The sequence below is a fragment of the Physcomitrium patens genome, chromosome 9 (genome assembly GCF_059467195.1).
Source record: "Physcomitrium patens ecotype Gransden chromosome 9, ASM5946719v1, whole genome shotgun sequence".
In the NCBI taxonomy this organism is placed as follows: Eukaryota; Viridiplantae; Streptophyta; class Bryopsida; order Funariales; family Funariaceae; genus Physcomitrium; species Physcomitrium patens.
This window is the reverse complement of record NC_143418.1, coordinates 3,251,121-3,272,628: the sequence shown is the minus strand read 5'-3', so window position 1 is coordinate 3,272,628 and position 21,508 is coordinate 3,251,121. Positions and strand designations below refer to the sequence as shown.

The 21,508-nt window shown below is 33.2% G+C and overlaps 3 protein-coding genes across 3 annotated transcripts; all 3 read left to right on the top strand.

Annotated features, from left to right (window-relative positions):
* The first annotated feature begins 2,688 nt into the window (after nt 1-2,688).
* Nucleotides 2,689-3,902, top strand: LOC112286579 (uncharacterized). The gene has a single exon (XM_024528563.3). It carries the CDS (start codon nt 2,766-2,768, stop codon nt 3,459-3,461), a length of 696 nt encoding a protein of 231 aa, XP_024384331.1. The 5' UTR covers nt 2,689-2,765; the 3' UTR covers nt 3,462-3,902.
* An 808-nt stretch (nt 3,903-4,710) lies between these two features.
* On the top strand, nt 4,711-9,025 carry LOC112286577 (threonine dehydratase biosynthetic, chloroplastic). The gene is made up of 9 exons (XM_024528560.3): nt 4,711-5,693; nt 6,137-6,316; nt 6,620-6,889; nt 7,157-7,363; nt 7,511-7,759; nt 7,872-7,942; nt 8,179-8,296; nt 8,477-8,611; nt 8,844-9,025. Exons 1-9 carry the CDS (start codon nt 5,052-5,054, stop codon nt 8,982-8,984), a joined length of 2,013 nt encoding a protein of 670 aa, XP_024384328.1. The 5' UTR covers nt 4,711-5,051; the 3' UTR covers nt 8,985-9,025.
* A 1,888-nt stretch (nt 9,026-10,913) lies between these two features.
* On the top strand, nt 10,914-14,798 carry LOC112286578 (nuclear transcription factor Y subunit C-3). The gene is made up of 8 exons (XM_024528561.3): nt 10,914-11,041; nt 11,356-11,449; nt 11,624-11,665; nt 12,424-12,491; nt 12,897-13,091; nt 13,600-13,713; nt 14,031-14,093; nt 14,253-14,798. Exons 1-8 carry the CDS (start codon nt 10,934-10,936, stop codon nt 14,268-14,270), a joined length of 702 nt encoding a protein of 233 aa, XP_024384329.3. The 5' UTR covers nt 10,914-10,933; the 3' UTR covers nt 14,271-14,798.
* Nucleotides 14,799-21,508: the final 6,710 nt, after the last annotated feature.

The window sequence follows — 21,508 nt, the reverse complement described above, 5'->3', positions numbered from 1 at the left end:
AGTTACTTATATTTTTTGACAAATTAAAATATCTTATTTTATTTTTTAATAATTTTTAATTTGAAACAAAACCATATTCAAATGATTTTATAAAGCTTAATACAAGACATTTATGTTTACAAAAAATAAATATTAAAATTATTGAATAGAATTTTTTATAATTTTATTATATAAATTTCTATACAAAATAGCCATATCATGATATTGTGCTTATAATTTAATATAAACTAAATTATTTATAAGATATTATAATTATTTATATTATATAAATAAATTTTTTTAATTTAAAAAAAAAACAAATTCTAAAAGATTGTAATTTTTTATTGTAATTTTTTTATAATCAAGAATATGTTTATTTCTTTTATCTTCTTCATATTTTTATAAAAATAAATCTTATATATTTGCTTGGTTGTAATTGATTTGATTATTCATAAATGTTCATTTTTTATGATAGATTGATTTTTTACTTTTTTTATGACTTGATTCAAAGAAAGACCATTTAAAGCTCTTTTAAAAATAAGACATATATCTATATCTATATATATATATATATATATATATAGATTTAATATTAAATAAAGTTTTTATTTGAAAGTAAAATATGATAATATTTTTTTATACTTATATAATTATAATATCTTAATATTTTAGTTTTGGTTTTTTTCAAAAAAATCAAATAAATAATAATTTTATAAAATTATATATATATATATATATATATATATATATTATATAAGACAAATTAGGTATAATACAAAGAGACAAAGAAATCTTTTAATTGGTGGTGAAGAAGAAAAATTAGAAAACTTAGGAAACATGAAAATCATGAAATAATAGAACAAAGAAAGATGGAAATAAGGGAACAAGGAAACATGGATGAATAAGGAAATAGATGGTTATGATATAGATTAAAGATGAATGAAGAAATGGATAGATATGCTAGAGATCACAATGCCAAACAGCACAAGTTTTTGCTAGTATATACATATTTATCTTAGTATCGTAAGAACTTTTTTAATCATTTAAGCCACCAAAGTAATTATGTATTTTCATCTTTTCATATGAAATATATATATATATATATATATATATATATATAGATCATCTAATTTTAGATATTATATTTATAATTTTTAAAAATATTACAAATACGTTTCATCTTTTAGCTCTAAAAATATGGTTTAGTTAAAAATTTTAAAATTATTTTCTAAAATAAAATTACTTGACCAAATGTAAATTTTCTTTCATTTAAAATCTACTAATATAAATATTGTATAGTTTTTTATAAAAAAATAAAAAAAATATATAAAAAAAACTAATAAAAAGATTCATAGTTATTTTTATTAAAAAATTATTAAAAAGATCATATATATATTAATTAATAATATATATTAATGCAACAAATTTTTAGATTTTTTTTTATATTGTATCATAAACATTATTTCTTGATAGTTGAAATATTTGAGATGTTTAGAACACAATATAGTAGTGTCCAATTTGTTGTTGTTGTTGTTGTTGTTGTTGTTGTTGTTTTTTGCTATTTTATTATATTAAAAAACATCTCAATTTTTTATTGTAACAACTTCTTGTAGTTTATATTTCCAAATCTTTAATAAAATAAAATAAATGTTGATCAAATTTTATAAATTATAATTCAACTACATTTTTTTAATAAAAAATAGAATTTTTAATCAATTTTTATTTATTTATTTATCTATAGTTAAAAATTAATTAGATTCCTTTAAAATTACACAAAATATGGTATTTTTTCTTTTTCTTGCTAAAATGATTCTATATAAATTTTAATTTTTAAAATACTAAAAGATCACCTTTGTAGATACGTTTATATATAATATAATTTATCAAATTAAATAAATTTTTTATTATAATTTTTTAATTTTAAATAATATATTATTATCTCAAATTTTATTTATTTTTTTGATTTTAATTATAAATCTTGAATTTTTTCTATTATACTTTAAATTCAAAATTAATATTTTTTATTCTTTTTATATCTAATAATAATTCTTACCCAACATATTAACTAAGACAAGGTTTTTTTTTGCCTAATAAGCATTTATTTTTAAAATTATAGTGGTTCTAATTTAACATCATTCTAAAATCTATATGATATTATAACTAATGTCATAGAGACTATTATACCTAAATTTAATCCTTTATTAGTCTTAAAAATACCAAAAATATTTTCTGTTGAGTTATCAGTATTTTTAAAAATTGCATATCATAACCCATTGAATTAATATTGTCTTGTACAAATGTCTAGCAATTTGTACAAACCTTAATATTAGTTAAATTCTTTTATATTATGGCTAAAATATCAAGTTGTATCCTTCTCAAAAATAAATAAAAACATATTCCATGTATGTATTATTCAAAATATTAAAAATAAAAATTAAACATCAAAAATTACTTTGGTACCATGACAATGCTTTGTGAAAGAAGTTTGGGAAGAAACCTAAGCTTCGGATGAGGACATTCCATCGTGGATGGATGAATAATTAAACAGATGAAAGCTGACGAAGTGATGGTTGTTGATCTATGGATGAATAAGGTTAATGGATGAATACGGTGAGAGGACATTCATCATGAGTATTCACGGATGAACATCGAGTGGCAATGCAGGTGGCAAATTGGAGGGTTTTAAGCATTACGAAATTTCTGAGAAGATAGAAAGCGAGACATGAAGTGTGTGTGTGGGTGGGTGGGTGCGTTCAAAGGGAGGTTTAGTAGTGTTGGTTTTGGCTATGGCGGTAGCGAGAGCCGTGACCGCCTTGGCTCCTCTGGTCAGAAACCTTGTGTTGGCTTCTCCTCTTAAGCTGTGTCCCAGGGTGCGAATTTCTACTGTAGTGTTTCCGGCGAGGGGGAATTTGGTACAGCTGCCATGGCGTGGAACTTGCGAGAAGTGGCGGTGTTTGAGCTCTTCCAAGGCGGATTCCAGCGAACGCATGCCGGCGCGGTTGGCACAGAAGCAGCAGGAGTTGGATGCATTGCCAGAGTACGAGGATTTGGATGTGCCCGTGCCGAAGGTCACGTTGGACCATGTGACGGTGAGCTTCGCCAGGAGTGGAGGAGCGGGTGGGCAGAATGTGAATAAGGTGAACACGAAAGTGGATATGAGGTTTAATGTGATGCAGGCAGAGTGGCTTCCGTTGAGGATTCGAGAGAAGCTGCTGATTACGGAGAAGAATCGGGTGAACAGCGACGGGGAGTTGGTTATCTCGTCCACCAGAACGAGGACGCAGAAGGGGAACATTGAGGATGCTTTGAGTAAGCTTCAGCAATTGATCGACGCTGCATCGTATGTGCCGCCCCCGCCGTCGAAAGAGAAGCTTAAGCGGATCGAGAAATTGGCTAAGGCTGACAATGAGAGGCGTTTGAACGACAAGAAGAAGGCTGGTTCCAAGAAGGCTGATCGCCGCAACAAGGGGAGCTGGGATTGAAGGGCCTTTTCTTTTACGCAGCAAATGCGCCGATTACAGCAATCTCGCGGGACATTTTTGTTTCTAGCGATTCCTTCCTGACACACATGAGAGCATTCATGTAGAGGCGTATGTAAGGGTTCACGGTTTGTTTAGGTCTCAGAAATGGCAATAGCAATTGTGTTCCTTGGTCTTGTTAGAAAAATTCAACAATCGTGTGCTCAATTGTTACCGTCAATTTATGCCGTTGACTGGAGGAGTTAGTCATTTAGTTCTGTCCGCAAGGAGCATTCGTCAGATTACTCCTGGATGTCTCGAGAATGCGTATTGGCACTTATTTTCGTCGAAGGTCCTCTTCAATGTATTCTTAGCCTCATCTGGCAATTTTATTTTTCGAAGGAAAAGAATTCCTTGAAACATTCGGTGGGAATTGCCGTCATGTTTTGAGCATTGGTACATAAACTCTGCTGCCATCCAGGTGGTCTTGGATGTATTCTTGTCAAATTACGCTATTTTTCCTGTTGAAGACTGACTGTCGAATTTACTTAGAGGCGTAAATACATCTTCACGACGTCGGATGTTACGTATCATTAATTCAGGAGCTTGTTCTGTCAGACGGTTAGCACGCCATGCGCCATGCCTTACCATGCACTTACAGCGTGTGGATAGGGATTTCTAACGCAATTGTCCATAATAACTTAGATTAGTCTTGCCTAGTTTCCGAGATTTGCATTTGGGAATCGTCTGCAATGCCATTGTGACCTCAATTGCTGGCCACATCAGGTGCTGAAAGTTGTACTTATAGATTGAACCTCTGCGTCTTGTCCTTACATAACCTGACCCAACGTCTTGCGTCATGGTCACTGGACTCTTATGATTACAGTCACAATATTTTTAACGCATTCGTTCTAAGCTGTCAATTTCGATTCATCTCTACATAAATTTCTTTCTTCGTGTTGTTCGCTAAATTCTTCACTTGAAAACAAAGTACGTAGATAGAAACTGCTTAATTGGATTGTTGTCACGTAAGCAATTCACTTGCGGAAGGCCACTCTTGGTCTTTTTCGTCCTACGCATTTAAGCAATGGTTTCTTGGCAGCGTGTACCCTCTGAGTGAACCTTCCTACCGAAATCCTCGTTAATTATGATTTGTTACTGTCACTAAAAGCGAATCATCTTTTTCTTTACAAAAGAGAGATAACATTGTAGCCTGCGAAACAATATCCACTCATCTTCCATCACATGTGACATTTTGCTGCTAAAACGTAGGTCTGCAGCCTTTTTCTGATGGCTCAAACGCAGCCATGGTTCACACTCAGCGAAACTGGAACCCAGATCACGAGGGTTGCAACAGTGAATTGCTGAGAGGCATACTATATATATATGTATATCAGATCAGCCGCCCACAGAGTAGGAGAGACGGTTAGATATTCTCAGTTCCGAAGAATATTGAGGTTTTAGGGTTTTTGTCTCTCGTCTTCAAACCCCCCTCTGGTAGCTCGGTGTTGTGGTGTGTGAGTATAGCGGACTTTTGTGCCCTCATTGCTCTAGAAGGACGTCGCTTAAACTCCGAGCCAGTGCTGAAGCCTTCCTGGAGGAGTGAAGGCCGCCATGGCTAGTCTCTCCTCGCATCTTGTTAGACCTTGCGTTTCCGAGATCTCGTTTGGTTCAAAACTTGCAAGGAACGAGGACTTGCGTGTGCAAGGAGCGTGTAAACTTGGAGGTCGGACCGGATTGGAGATAGGAGGCTTGGGTGGTGGTGAGGATTTGAAGTGTGGTTCAGTACGGACCAGGGAGTTGTGTATAGGTTGGAAGGGAAAGAGGACTGCGGTGGGAGTGCGAGCCTCAGTAGATGGACCGCTCAATAGAGGAAGAAATGTTCAGAGCCCCAAGGGGTCGACTCCGCAAGTAATTGCTACCTCTGGCATTGCTGCTCCTACAGTTGAGGATCCGGCTGATGTAGACCTTGTCGTGGATGCGCCTCCCAAGCCTGAGCCGCTGCCAAGCACACCTGAGTATCCCCATGTTATGCCCGGCTCTTTGCAGTACGAGGCGGGTAAAGTGGGTGGAATTTCAGAGCGGACGAGGGATCTGGAGAGTGACAGTAAAGCTCCCACTGCGATTTCCTACTTGACACGTATTTTGACTGCTAAGGTCTATGATGTTGCTATCGAAAGTCCTCTTGAGCTTGCTAAGAAGCTCAGTGAGCGATTGGGCGTGAAAATGCTGTTGAAGCGCGAAGATATGCAGCCGGTTGGTTTAAAACTTCTTCATCTGTGCTCTTGAAGATTTTCTCTGTTGCAATTATGCATGAGTTTCTTCGTCAATTCTAGAGACGATCTGTAAGACATTGTTAGGCTCTGTTTTACAAGAATGCGAGAAGTTTAGTTGTGACAACACAAATCTGCTTCTCAAAGATCTAGATAACAATTTTCCGTATATTGTGAGATCGTCGTGGTAGGAGCATAGAATGAGAGACAGATGTAGACTTTGTGAAATTTTGAGTACTCTGGGAAGGGCTCGCATTTTTACATGGTTGGGAAGTTCATGATTACTAAGGGCAGGGCTTTTCATGAAGCCTGATTCTCTCAAAGCGGAGAGAATGCATGATTTACTTACTATCCTATGGAAGTGCTGTTTGACGTTAAATAACATACGATTTTCCAACCCTTACATGGAAGGTTTGCTGGCCGCAGGTTTTTTCTTTCAAGCTGCGCGGCGCGTACAACATGATGGCCAAGCTTCCCAGAGAACAATTGAAGAAGGGAGTGATTTGTTCGTCAGCAGGAAACCATGCTCAAGGGGTTGCCCTATCTGCACGTAGGTTGAATTGCGATGCTGTAATAGCTATGCCAGTCACCACCCCAGAAATCAAGGTTAGCGTCGCGGAAGGTTTTGTCTTTTTGTAATTGTCTAACCTTGCCAATAGAATGTTTGAAGTAATCCACAGATGCACTTTGCATTCGCTACTTGAATTGTGTGAACTATTACCTCGAGTCTTGCTTCACATGGGAGGAGCTATACTGTCAAAACAAATGAGTTTATTCTACGTTTAACTTTTTTTCTCGGAACGTCTCACAACTTCAAACTTTTGTATATGCCTTGCAATATAGTTTACAAATTGTGAGAAGCCTTGATGAATACGAGTCTAACTCTTACACATAATTCGCGACTTGCAGTGGAAATCGGTTAAGAGGTTAGGAGCGACGGTTGTTCTAGTTGGAGATTCTTATGATGAAACACAAGCTTATGCCAAGCAGCGTAGTTTAGATGAAGGCCGTATATTCATTCCTCCATTCGACGACCCTGAAGTCATAGCAGGTCAAGGTACGGTAGGCATGGAGATTGTGCGTCAACACCCGGGCCCTCTGCATGCAGTTTTTGTTCCTGTTGGTGGTGGCGGACTTATTGCAGGCATCGCTGCATATATGAAGCAAGTTCGCCCGGAGGTGAGGTTTTCGGTAGAACATTTTGATGTTTGTGATTACACTCATGAGTTTATTTAATGGGTATTTTAAGTAATGAGGTTGTGTTTTGGATGAACAAATGTTGTGTGAATTTAGTATTAAGTCAATCCACTCCGAAAAATGCTGATGGTTCGCTGTCGATGTTGCTGTATAATAGCTCTTTAGGTGAATCAGTTTTGTTTATCTAAGTGTAGTTTAAAGATTTTGCTTTCGAGAGTGTCACTTTTGTGCATAATTATTGTTTCACAGGTGAAGATTATTGGTGTGGAGCCTGCTGATGCCAATGCAATGGCTTTGTCACTTTACCATGGTAAACGTGTTGTCCTGGATCAAGTTGGGGGCTTTGCTGACGGAGTTGCAGTGAAAATGGTTGGGGAAGAAACATTTCGACTTTCTCGGAATCTCTTAGATGGTGTGGTGTTAGTCAGCCGTGACTCCATTTGTGCTGCTATCAAGGTGGGACACTATCTATGGTTGTTGATATGCATTTATATGATCCTTTTTTTATTTATTATTATTATATTTTTTGTGCGATTTGTTGTTCCCCCTTTTTCTCTGTGATCCATTTCTTGGTTACATGTATACTTTTTTTACTCGACGCAGGATATGTTCGAGGAAACCAGAAGCATCTTGGAGCCCGCTGGAGCTTTATCTCTTGCTGGAGCAAAAGCCTATTGTCAGTATTATGGTATCAAGGATGAGTCTGTGGTTGCTATCACAAGTGGGGCTAATATGAATTTTGATCGTCTCCGAGTGGTGACAGAGTTGGCTGACGTCGGTGCGCGCAAAGAAGCTGTTCTTGCAACTTTCATGCCTGAAGAGCCAGGTTCATTCAAGAAGTTTCAACAGATGGTACATCCCGAATACTTGTTATCGTATCTTACAAGCGGTACTTATTTTAGTGCAATGATGTGTGCCTTGTGAAAGTGTGATACATGGATAACATGAGCTCATGTGGCTTCAGGTTGGATCCGTCGATATCACAGAATTCAAATATCGTTACACCACCGACCAAGAAGCTCTTGTTTTGTACAGGTATGTGCCCTCAAAGCAAATCATTTTACATTGACACGAATTGAGTGTCGTATTTTGTGCAACAAGTAATGAAGTTTCGCCTTTACCTATCAGTGTTCCCTTGGAATCTTGGCTTATATTGAATTAGATGATCCTGTAGATTTATTTTTAGAAATCGTAGTAATCTAGTTTTATATGTCACGCGCTGATTTGAAGGTATTTTATCTGAGGATTCTGATGGAAGAAACGTTGCGCAGTGTGGGTCTTCATAAAGAAGAGGAGCTCTCGGCCTTGAAGGAGCGTATGGAAGGTGCCAATATGCGCACTATGGACTTGACGAACAATGATCTTGCTAAAGATCATCTGCGGCATCTGGTGCCACCCTCATCTTTCGCGCTGATTTTTTGTGTTCAAGATTTCTGTTGCATTGTTAAATACGTTCCAGCGATTGTTGTAATATTTGTCAAGGTCTTTTGGTGCTTAATTTCAGGTGCTTGTTTTATGAATTTGGGTTCATTCCACGTCCTTGTTAATGATATACGAGTATATATGCAGATGGGAGGACGTGCACATGTACAGCATGAGCTTCTCTATCGGTTTGTGTTTCCCGAGCGACAAGGTGCACTCATGAAATTTCTTGACGCTTTTTCACCAAGCTGGAATATTACACTTTTCCACTACCGCTCACAGGTATTTCATATGCTCTACAGTATTTGGTCATTATTATATTAGCATGGTGCTGGTAGTGTTGGTGGATAGCATTAGGCAGGGTCTTCTTTCAAATTTTTCCGTGAGCCCTGGATAGTTGTAATATGTTTTCACTTGTACCCATAATGCTTTGAGGCGGTAGATTAGTGTATAAAGTATTACTTGTCATGCTCATGGACTGAAGGACCTTTGTACTGTATTGTTTATTATGCAGGGTGAGATGGGTGCCAATGTACTTGTTGCCTTACAGATAACCAAGGAAGATGAGCAGGCGTTTATTGATCGTGCTAATGCACTAGGCTACGAATTCCAAGATGAGCGCAACAATGAGGCATTCCAATTGATACTGCGATGAATCATTAATAAATCCTTATTTTTTCGTCTTGCCCAACAGAATGTATGTAAATATATAAAGGCTTGGTTGCTATTTATTGGTCTAGTAAGCAAACCATTTAACAAGCTATGTATAACATCATGTATCTTCTTTGGTTTGTGTGCACTATAAAAGTCAAATTCAAAAAAAGTTATTTTGCAGTGTATTAAAATCTAGGTTTTGTTGATTAAATACTAAAGCTTCAAGTAGTTAATACAGAAGTAATTTGATTCCTTAAACAAAAACTTGTACAGCTCTTAATTGTATTAACCAAAGTCATTTTCGTTATAATCATATATAATTTTAAATTAGAACAAACTGGAAATAGAATGGAATTGGTTCGTCTTGTGTAGACCAACTCATGAATCGCCTTAGTGAGCACCTTCCAATGGCAATGGTAATATTAAAGTCAACTGTGTCGTTTTCTCATAATCAGATGTTTTATGCCAATTTAATAAATATATAATAATTTCTTTTTCTTCCACTTGTGTTTCTCAAACTAATTTAATTTGAGTTTTTGCACAATACAATATAAGATTGTCACAATACAAGATTCATCATGTAATGTTATCATATTTTTTTAAATCCACAATCACATTTATGTACTAGATTTATAAAATTTTACATGATAAACTTTTATCTAATGTGTGATGAGGTGTTCAGTTATGAATTTTCTACCAAACAAAAGAAAAATTCACAAGTTTAAGTAAAAACATATTAATATGTAAGTAGACAAATTATTTAAACATTGGAATCCATACTTGCAAAAAGAAACACATTAGAGCAATATTAAGTTGTCATTTTGCACTTATTGGACATTCTTGCTACAAAGTCCTTGTGAGGTGGAAAGACAAAACTTATTATTCTTACAATTCTTCTATTGAAAGGTATGTCAAAAATAAGCATATATAATGTGTTTTCAATTATGACCATATTTAACTACTTATATTAACAACCACTACTTTTACTATGTTATATTGTTACAAAAATATATCATTGCAAATTTTTCGACTAGATAATTTACTCTTTTGAAACTATGTGCTGTTTTTCTACTAAAACATAAGGATATCCAACACAACATGTTTTTCAAACAAAAAAGTAGTGCTATGCTAGGAGTGCACAACTTGCAAAATAACAAAACCTAATGAAAATCTAATCTAGCATCAACTTGTAGCTTGCTTAGATATATCAACTTGCAAGAAAATATGCATTTTTGTTAGTTTGATTTTATTCATGTTACTTCTAGGGAATAAGTTATTTAAATATTTAAAAATAAAGATATTATTATAAATTTTCATGAAATAAATTAATAAATTTTTATTTTAAAATCAGCAACGAAGAAGACAAATAAATTCATGTTATGAGAAAAAAAAACTAAATTAATTTCGGAAATAAAATTTTAAAAAAACAGAATGTGTAAAAATTCCAATAAAATTTACAAATTGAAAAAAATAAAATAATGTTGTCAATATTTTATGTATTGGAGAATTCAAAACCATACACATGAATATTAAAGCATGAAAATTTCCAATACACTCTTTCATCAATGCAAATTTTAAAAACTCACAACAATTGTGATGACACCAGATTCGAATTAACGCGCACCAAAAAAGTGAAAGTAAAAAAGTACCATGAATCTACCGCGGGGTAAGTTCCAGCGGGGGCAAGTTAAACCCGAAAGGTGGGCCAATGAGAGGTCGCCATGTGTCAGCAGCAGAGTTCTCCACAGAACTGTCTTTTGTAGGGCTCATCGCCTTCGCGCGCATCAAGATGCCGACACGTATGGTGGTTCCAATGGCGGTGGTATGGCTGCATGGTCACATAGCTCCAGCATGCATGGGGCCATGGCCATGCGGGCACTCGCGGGCTCATTCAACCGGGAGTTCGCTGGTGCAGAGGTGTGGAGAGAGAGCTTGGCAGCAGCAGTAGCGATGGCGTCGAACCAGCATGGACTTGCGTCTCTTTCCTCTGCTAAACCACAATCCAGCGCCGGAGCTACTACTACGGCGCAGCAGAGTTTCCAGCAAGGGAAGCACCAGGTGAGCGCGTCATTGCAGGAGGGGAGGAGATGATGAGTCCGTCATTTGGTTCATGGTTGTATCTCTCTCTCACAGGAGGCGTGACTAGTGATTTTGGCCTAGTCATGCAGGATTTAATGCATTTCTAGAGTTTTTTTCAGTTTTTTGGATTTCTGGAATTATGAATCATAACTGTGATGGTTGCGTTTTGGTTTAGAGGAGGTGGAGGTGCTGGTGAGGCGATTTGAGGTTGAGTTGAGAATTTAGGAGGTTGCTGACTAGTGCACAACTCTCTCGCTGTGTGTGTGTATGTGTGTGGGTGGTTTTGTGTGTAGATGCAAGGGCAAGGACAGATGAACTCGCACATGCAGCACCAACAGCTGCAGATGTTTTGGCAGCAGCAAAACCAAGAAATGGAGCAGTTAAATGGTGCAGAAACCATTCTTTCCTTCGTGAGTACATATGAACATGTGCCGCTTTAGGCTTGCCTCTCGTCGTCTCGGGTGATTCTGATTGTTATTTTTAACAAGAGTGTTCGGTTTTGAATTGGCTTCTCATTTCATAAGACGTTTTTTTTTTTTTTTTTTTTTTTTTTTTTTCCAGAGAAATCCAGCAAGTCGGAGCTGCTCATGACACATCTTACAGGTTCTTCATTTTTCCCGACTTATCTATGTGCACCTTGACCTGTAAATCGTGTAAATTTTGAGACACTCTGTAACCAGTTGTTCTATAAGAACGTCCTTGATATTCCCTAGCTCGTCTGTGGAACCTGGATAAAGACTCAGCCAAGTGGATAAGTTCTTATAGGGGATTCGTTATAGTAACTCCTAACGCAGTAAGAAACTTTGATAATGGATCGGCGCACATGATGGATGGAAAGTACAGTCCTGAAGAATGGTGCTAGGTGTGAGATACTTATTCTAACTGTTTCAATTGTTATATGCATCGGTTATTGTTCGATTGGTTTACATGTTGACGCAGAGTCGTAAGAAATGTTCGTGTCAGAAAAACACGCGATGAATGTATTCGTAAAGTGCTTTTAAACTATGCTCAAAGTATTGGCATTCAATTCAAACAAATTTTCAGAGTAGTGAACTGTTTAGGTGTGGAACTTCAAAAGTTCAAGTCCTCGCACATGCAGAGTGCTAACTAATCATTGCAAAACTATGAGGGCTGTACCTGACCTGAGCCAGGCGTTCATTCGTCTAGTCTACGAGTTTTTCGCATCATGGTTTCACTAGAATGCTGTCCCTCAAGTAATATGCCTCTCACTGTTGTCCGAAGTGTTCAATCCTGTAAGGTTGCAGTGCACTATTATATAAGGATTAAAGCAGTAAACTTACGCATGTTCAATTTGTAAATACGCTCTCGGCAACTAACAACGGAGGCTCCTTTGTGGACAGAATTCAAGAACCACCAGCTGCCGTTAGCACGCATCAAGAAAATTATGAAGTCAGATGAAGATGTGAAGGTGAGAATTTCGGTTCCCTACTCCTCATGTGTTAGATAAAGTATTGAATACCTCTTGGACGAAGAAAATGTTAAGCTGAAAACTACTAGAACCGTAAACTTCTGTGAAGAAACTCCAGTGTTGTTGCGTCGGCAATATTTTGGCAGTAGGGTATTGAATTGGTTCGATGAAGTAGTAGCATGAGTACACGAACAACATTTTTCAGACCCCCATTTGTAGGTTATCACCAGCGGACTCTAGTTTGTGTATTTTGTAAGTGCAGATCTTCTCGTAAAGCATAATCGCTCCTAAATGCATAATTTGATTCCGCTGTTACTGCGACTTAAATAATTGTTTCGGAGCTGGGGATCCGAATCATATACTATATCATTGTGACACAAGATTCCTATGTCTGTTCTTTGGCAGATGATTGCAGCTGAGGCTCCAGTTCTGTTCGCGAAGGCATGTGAGATGTTTATTTTAGAGTTGACTTTGCGGTCATGGATTCACACAGAAGAGAATAAGAGGCGTACACTACAGAGAAATGATATCGCTGGAGCCATAACCAGGGGTGATATCTTTGATTTTCTCGTGGATATTGTTCCTCGCGATGAGCTCAAGGTATGTTTCAAAAATCTCAGAGGGGTTATGATCATCCATCGTTCTCAAAATCTTTTAGTCTGGGGTTGACTTGTTGTGTATTGGTTGGGCCTTTATCTGGGGTTCCATATCGTACATGCGATTCTAAGAACGAAGAATATTCTTGGATTGCGCAAGGGTGCGAATTGGTAGGGATGGTTTTATAAATAATTTGGTAGCACAGAGTGCCATTTAGCTAGACCTTACCTTCAGGTTTGGAGATCATAGTCATGCTGGAAAAAGTGTTGTACTGCTTGAGAAGGAAAGAAAATAAGTGTAAAACAGCATTATTGTATAGTACCTAAATGTACCATTATAGAATTTGAGTGTCAACTTATGGAACAACAGGAGTTTTATATCAGTTGACACCATTGAGACGGCTGCTTCAGAAAGTGACTTTTGAGTCACCTTAAAGTCTTTTACTTCTCCTTGAGAGTCTCTGCCTTGTTATGTGAACGCGTCATTGATATGAAATGGTCATTGCTCTCAGGAAGAGGAGACAGCAGTACCTTGGTCTGGAGGTGGAGGGGAGCAGGTTCAGTATGGAGGCATGTTTTACCCTTCAATGCCACCACAATCCGTGCATTATCCTATGGGGGCTCCTGTAAGTATTTATTGGTTTGTGCTGGAAAGTAGAGAATATAGCAAAAAGTGTTTCTCTTGTTGTACTCAAACAGCGACCGAAATTGGAATTGGCTTGGTTATTTCAACACGTATCTTGCATTCCTGGAAAGAGAAACTATTGAGAAAAGGTTCTTCTCTGCGTGAGCATGCTCTCCTGCTTATCTATCACAGCAGTCAGGTTTTTAGTTTCGGTGAGTCTTCAGCGTTCACCCCTAAGCCAGTGAGTCTGATTTTGCTTGTGTACATCTCTAGAGTTTGTTTTGTTGCAAAAGTAAAATTTTGATGTCTTGTGTGCAGGATGTGATGGTGGTACAGTCTACAATGCCTTCTAATCAGCCATCACTGTATGCAGCGAATCAGGTATTGCCTATTCTTGAGATGCAGATGCGTTCAACTACTGTTAACTAAGCAGAGATTCTGAACAGAGACTATGAGAAATTGCGTAGTATTATTATGCCTTGTAGATCTTGGAGGAGTTGCAGTGGGTAATATTAACAGATCTTGCTTCCGTATATGCAGCAAGGAGACATGCAGTAGCATCCATGGACTATTGGGAGGAGAAAAATAAGTAGTCCTGGTAGGAAAATGTGTAAAATCCCTTTTCATTTGTTCTTTTGGAAACGGTGGTTTGCAAGGGAAGGTAGCATGCTGCAAACTAATGGATGAATTAGCCATCGATGCAGGTTATCTTCCTACACAACTAGGGAGTTACACTGTATTAAGATGCCCTCTGTATATTGGCTTCACACCATTTTTTCCTTTTTGTGTACATGTCCACTTTACCCGTCCCAGGCTCTGGGTAATGAGGTTGTACACTAGACTGAAGGTAACAATAGGAGGTTACATTGTAGACAAGTTCATTCCAGTCGTGTACTGAGAAAGTCTTGTTATGAAATTATTATCTTTCCCTTAGTGTTGAATAGTTCTCCAACGTATGGATTACATTATCATCAGTAGACAGTACATGGAATGACTTAGATTCTGAGATTTAAAATATCCAATTGTTAATTTTCATGAGCAGATGGAATTAATATGATGGACTGAAAAGATTCAGATTCTCTCAAAGTTACTGGGAACATTACTATCCATCATCTTGCTTTCAGCTCCATTTATATCATGTTTAGAAGCTCAATTCAGTTATATCTAAAGTTTGATTACATAGCAGTGTGAATATTATCTATATCATTTGCGAATTTATGCGAATCAAATGTATGCAATTTAATAGTCATAAGCTGAAGGACGTAGAAATTAGAAGATTGGTAAATTTGAATAATTCTCAAATTTAGTTCATTGAAATTACATATTTATGATGATAGATAGATATTGAATTGATTATTTACATGAATGAGCTAATAGAAACATATAAAATCTAGGTAGAAATATATAAAATCTAAGCTTTGAAATGTTGGTATTATCAGTATAGTTATTATTATTTGTTCTCTAATAAATCCAAGACTTAAAAAAAAGAAAAACACAAAAAGACTTGGACAACACAAATATGATCATATAAGCTATAAATAAAAGTTATTATTACGCCCTATTCATTTTTGTAACTATTTTATGAAAACTTGTATATTATTTGGCTTGTGAGTCTTTTATATTTTTAACTTAAAATCAAAATTTCACAATAGGTTTGAATATAGTCAATTATTTCACAATAGGTTTTAATGCTCTTTATATAAAATCAATTAAAATTATTAATAGTTTGCTTATTAAGAAAGCTTCTTAGTTGCAATTTAATAGAATATCTCTTAATTTTGACATTGTAGATTATCTTTATCTTCAATATAATTTTAACAACTTCCACAAATAAGATTTATAAATTATCATTAAAAAAACTTATGATAGTTGAAATAGCAAAAATAAATAATATAGTAATAAAAAAAATTATTAAAAAAACCAAATTATAAATGTCTTTGGTTATGCTTAAATAAACACTTATTGAAAGTACTTTTAAAAATAGAACTAGAAATAGATATAAAAGATTTTAAACATTTTCACTTTTAGTATATCATTACATGCATTACTTAGACTATCAAAATGACAATTATGAAGCAAATAGATAAATTTAGATAAATCTTAAATCAACCTATATTTTCTCTTACTATCTTGCATCATCATTGTTTGTTTCCCTTGCATCCAATTGCAAACTTTAAGTCAAGAACACTAGGTTGAAGCACAGTCCCATAGGTTGGAGCTCATTGTTGCTGCCTAATGGTGATGATAAAGTTTTCTATTCTTTTTAAAAAAAAACCAATATTCACACCACAATCCCTTATATTTAATTTACTTATCTAATTATTCTTATTTTAGAAATAATATTAAATCATATAAATACTATATATATATATATATATATATATATATATATATAAATATATATGTGTGTGTGTGTGTGTACATATTATTTCATAAATCATTTTTTAAACTGATAAATGATAAATTAATTCAAAAAATATTATTAAAAGATTATTCATCATTGACAAGTTTTCAAAGATGAAATATAAAGTTTCAAATTTAAATTTTATATTATCGAAGAAGTAATATAAATTTTAAATTTTAAATTCTAATTTATAAAAATAAAGTTTTATGACAATTATATTATTGATTATTGCCACAAGGATTCTAAAACCATTGAATTTGAGATTGGTTGCACATAAAATTATAACAAGACTTATTAAAAAAAAAAAAAAAAAAAAAAAAAAATCTTATCTAAATTCTCTTTACAATATAGACATAAATTTTTCAACTAAAACATAAGTGATGTATAAGTTGCACCAAAACCAATAATATTTATTGAGCTATTTTTAAATTTAAATACCATTTATAGACAAAAAAAATAGTATACACACATCTTTAAAAAAAATCTTTTAATTCTTTTTAATTTTGAGAAAACATTACATAAGTTTTAAAGACTAATTATACCAATCTAAGTCCACATGAAAAGTAAATAATTCCACACATCACATTATACATTATTTTTTTTTTTATAAAATTATTAATTTTTAAAAAGTTTAAATGAAAAAATCATCAATAAAGGTATATATATATATATATATATATAAGAGCACATTTAAGCTGGTCATAGTTTTATTGATGCCTTTCTTGTACTGTCTTATTAGTTCTAAATCTAAATTATAAATAAAATTATAAATATTTTATTTTAATAATTATAATTAGGTATTATAGAAATATATATGACATAAATTTGAATAAACATGCACTGAAAAAAATCAACATTTTTAAAAATTAAATAAACTTATATTTTTTATCATAAGTTAGATCTAAATATTTTTATCTAATTAATATTAAATTCTATTGAATAAAATTATCAATTAAAATAATTTTAAAAAATATATTATTTAAGCCATAAATTTTAAATATATATATATATATATATATATATATATGATCATTTATTTTTAAATTATTATATTTTTGTTCTTTTCTTTTTTAATTTAGTGCATTTATAATATTAATTTCACAAAATATATCAATAAAATAATTTTAAGTTTAATTTTTTATTTAATAATTTCATATATAAGTATTTTTAATAGTTTGTGTATTGTTAAGTATTCCATCTAAAATGTATTCATAATTGTCTTCTAAATGTACAGTTTTACATTTTTTAGCTGCTATTAGAAGATGGTAGTTCTTTTTTTGTATTTCTTGTCTTTTTTCAAATAAATTTTTTTTTGAATATTTCGCAAAAGTTATATTGGACCAATATGATTCTTTTTGTATTTGATAATTTTTGAAGTTTTTTTAATTGAAACAAAGATGATTCTAATTTTCATAAGGATTTATTGTAGTTATATGAAAAGCATACCAATTTTCTAGGTCACAATAATAATTTGATTTTTATTTATCTTTGAAGGTATAAAAATACTCAATAGACAAGACGTAATATTCATTATTCTATTTTTTACTTCTTTCATTTTGTAGTTATTTTTACAGATACAAATATTTAATAGTCACATCATGAGTGTTTTATCGCACCAAGATTTATAATGTTGCATTAAAATTTTAAATTTATTATTTTTTTAATCTAATATGTTATGAATCTAAAATTTCTTTTTTCCGTTAAATTTTAGAATTTATAACCATAAATAGTATTTATAAAAATAAAATATTATTATTTTAAAAACTACTCTAAATCATTGTTTCAAATATTACATAATTTATATTAAATAGTACTCTCAGTGCCAATTATAGTATTTAAATAATATATTTTTCTAATACATGAATAAACAAGAACGACATTCATAACTTTTAATTCTTGTTGTACTAATTTCTTTTTAGGAATTCAATGTATTTTGTCTTAAAGCATTTCTAAAATGTACTTTTATTAATGTTGTTATCTTGAGCATAGCTAAACAATGATTTTATGACTTTTGACAATACAATAAAAGTAAAAATGTTTTAATTTAATCAATTTTTTTAGAACATGTCAATTTTTTTACATTATTTGAATGATTTTATATGTTTATTATTTTTTTATTTGTAAAAAGGTGTTTAAAGAAATCTGACACATATTCTTTAAAATTTTCATTTTTTTATCATTAAAATATGTTTAATTATATCTTGAATATTTAAATTATATATATATATATATATATACACACACACATATATAATTGTGATTCTCAATTGCCCTCAAAGTTAAATCAAATCAATAACTATATAAAAAAAATAGAAAGTACAATATGGTTGAATTTTTTTTGTAAAGTAATTTTTTCTTATGGTTGGAAACATTAACTAGATATTACACAATTTAAATAGTATCATTCAAGCTTTATAAAAAAATTATATCTTACAAAACTAGAATAAAATTTAAGCCTCTCTATCAGCAATAAAAACTCAAAAGATTTCTAACTTTGAATCAATTTTCTACAACCACATTAACATTCAAAAAATGATCAATTTAAACTTATATGAATTTTTTATTAAAAAAATTTTATTGACGACCAATTGTCTTTCTTGCCCACAAGAAATATATGAGTAATTTATTTAGCAATAAAAACAGGTCTCTCGCAATTCAAGTCTAATAAGAAATTAAATAAAATCTTAATTTCTGGCAACTATTTCTATTCAAATGATATGGTATGCTTCAAGGTGGCACCCTACTAACTATTGCATAAGATTTACATTTTTGTTTTACATTCACATACAAGTGGAGTAATGTATTTATTGCCTAATAAATTCATCACACTATATCCATATATATATATATATATATATATATACATAAAAACTAGCTACAATCAATTATTATTTTGAAACCCAGTTAAATTTACACATAACAACAATAGAAATCACCTACTATTCTACATTTAAAATTTGGAAATAAAGCAAAGAAACAAACCATCCGTTAAACAGAAGAAAAAAGCACTCCTACAGTAAAGTGCAAGATGTGCTAACACAACCATATCCCATCCCTGTTTTCATTGATGTTCCCCACAAATGCATTAATTCTGAGAGGTTAATCCTCCACATCGTCCAACGACACAATATACTTCCCCACCTCGGTGTATTCCACTTTGAGCGCTCTTCACCTTTTTGCCTCCTCAAGGGTCTCCATTTTTCATAATTGTAAATGGCCGTGGAGCTTATCTAGGGCTTACCTTTCTTCAGAAGTGGGCAAAGTGAGGGAAATGGATGACAGTCCAAGCTCCAGGAGTCACACCAACCAGCACTAACACTTTGTCCCCTCCCCTCCCCTTTTCTTAATGTTTGTTTGTTTGTTTGATTGAGGCTTGTGTATTTTAATGTACAGTTGTTCAGGTTCAGTTGGGTTGGGTTGGCCCCTCCACTCTGGAATGGTTGCTTGCATCACACCCTCCCTTGTAAGCGCAGCTCTCTCTCTCTCTCACACACACACACACACTTTTTTTGGCTTGCCTTCGCTCTCTTTGAATTGGTCCCATGTCCGACTGTGACCTCCTGCCTGTGCCCTTTTTGCCTCCCCTTTGCAGCTACATGGGCTTGTGCCTCACACGCCACTGCAACAAACATCAACAACATATTCCCTCTTTTTCCCTCCTTTTTGCATCAAATTTCACACAAACATATATATATATATATATATTTATATGTATGCATATATATGAATATGAGGCAATGAATGAGTAAAGAGATAAAAATCCACCCAATAGCATGCAATATTATGGTGTATATTCAGATTCTCTTGTTTCAGGCAAGAAGCAAAAGAAGGGAGAAGTGGGTAGTTAACTTGTATTTTGTGTATCAAGGGTGAAATTTTGTTTGAATCTTTGGTTTTTTATTTTTATTTTGTTTTGTGTTGTGTGTGTGGATGGAGAGGGAATAGTGTAAAGAGCCTTGAGTCATGTGCTGGCCTTGTGCTGAAAGTGCAACAGTGAGGGTTTGGTTTGACTGAAGGGCCCCTTTCAAATTGGATTGATTGACCAGTCTCCCTTTGAATTGTGACTCAAACCTGTTGCAATACATTTTAGGAGATATTTACTAGGACTGTTACTATTAGTATTATTATAGAGGGGAGGAAAATTTCCAAAGCATGAAAAGTATGATGAAAACAACATGGGTTTGGTTGGATTTCTTTCTTTTTCTTTTCTAAATAAATATCAAACTTCATCTAATTCCATGCTACCTATGCATGTAGATGTCTAGATCAGGCAACAAAAACTCAAACATCCATTTGTAAGTAATCTACCAAGTTTGAGTTGGATTTTGCCACCATTCTTCCTTGTTTCTACTCATCTCCAACAATATCTCATACATCTTTTGATCTTGCTCCAACAACTCCATGATTTACTAATGCATAATCAACCACTATATATGTGCAACTCTACTAATGCAAAAATTGATTTTAACAAATGTACAGTGAAGTGTTTATGTTACTCACACTTTAATATCATTTCCGCTAGACCTCAACCTATTTCCAACCACATAATATCAAAATTGGTTGATAATAGGTTACCAACCCAGTGGAAATAATCTACTCTATAGGTTGGAAATGAGAGGTGGTCTTAGAAATTTAGAAGTGGGACAAGTTCAAAGTCACTTTATCTATGGATCAAGGATGATAACTCCAAAGTATTGTGGTCATTGTTCATAGTCATGATATCATAGAAAAGATTTTCATATTCCATTGCATGAAATATTTTTATGGATTAAAAATAAGAGTTACATGTAACCATGTGAAAAATAATAAAGACATTTAAAGCATATTTTTATAAATTTATTTTTTTAGAATGATTTTATTTATTCTTGTAAAAAATAAAAATAATAAATTTTTATAATAATAATAATAATTATTATTATTCTAATAATATACAACATAGATATAAAATTAAACAAAAATATTTCATTTCATTTCCTTGGTAGTTTTTAATGTAAAAAAATTATTATGCAACATATTTTTGTTTTACCTTGGTATAAAAATCCTTCAAAACCATATGATGCTATTCATTTGGAGAAAAAAACTATAACCATTTTATATGTAATTACTTCTTTGCTATACATATGATTAATTTCAGTTATTGTAAAAGTGAATAATCACAACCATCCATTTGAATTCATTGAATGACAGAAACATCCATCATATGAATTTTTATTTTTTATAATTCAAATATTCATTTGACAGGCTTTTTAGATACTTATAAAAATGGTTTGAGGATCTGAAATAATTGATAAGGTTATTCTTAAAGTATGATTATTGAACAAATATAAACAATAAACACATTGTGACAACATATATGGTGTTTTTATAAATTTTTGAATTTTACATCATGACT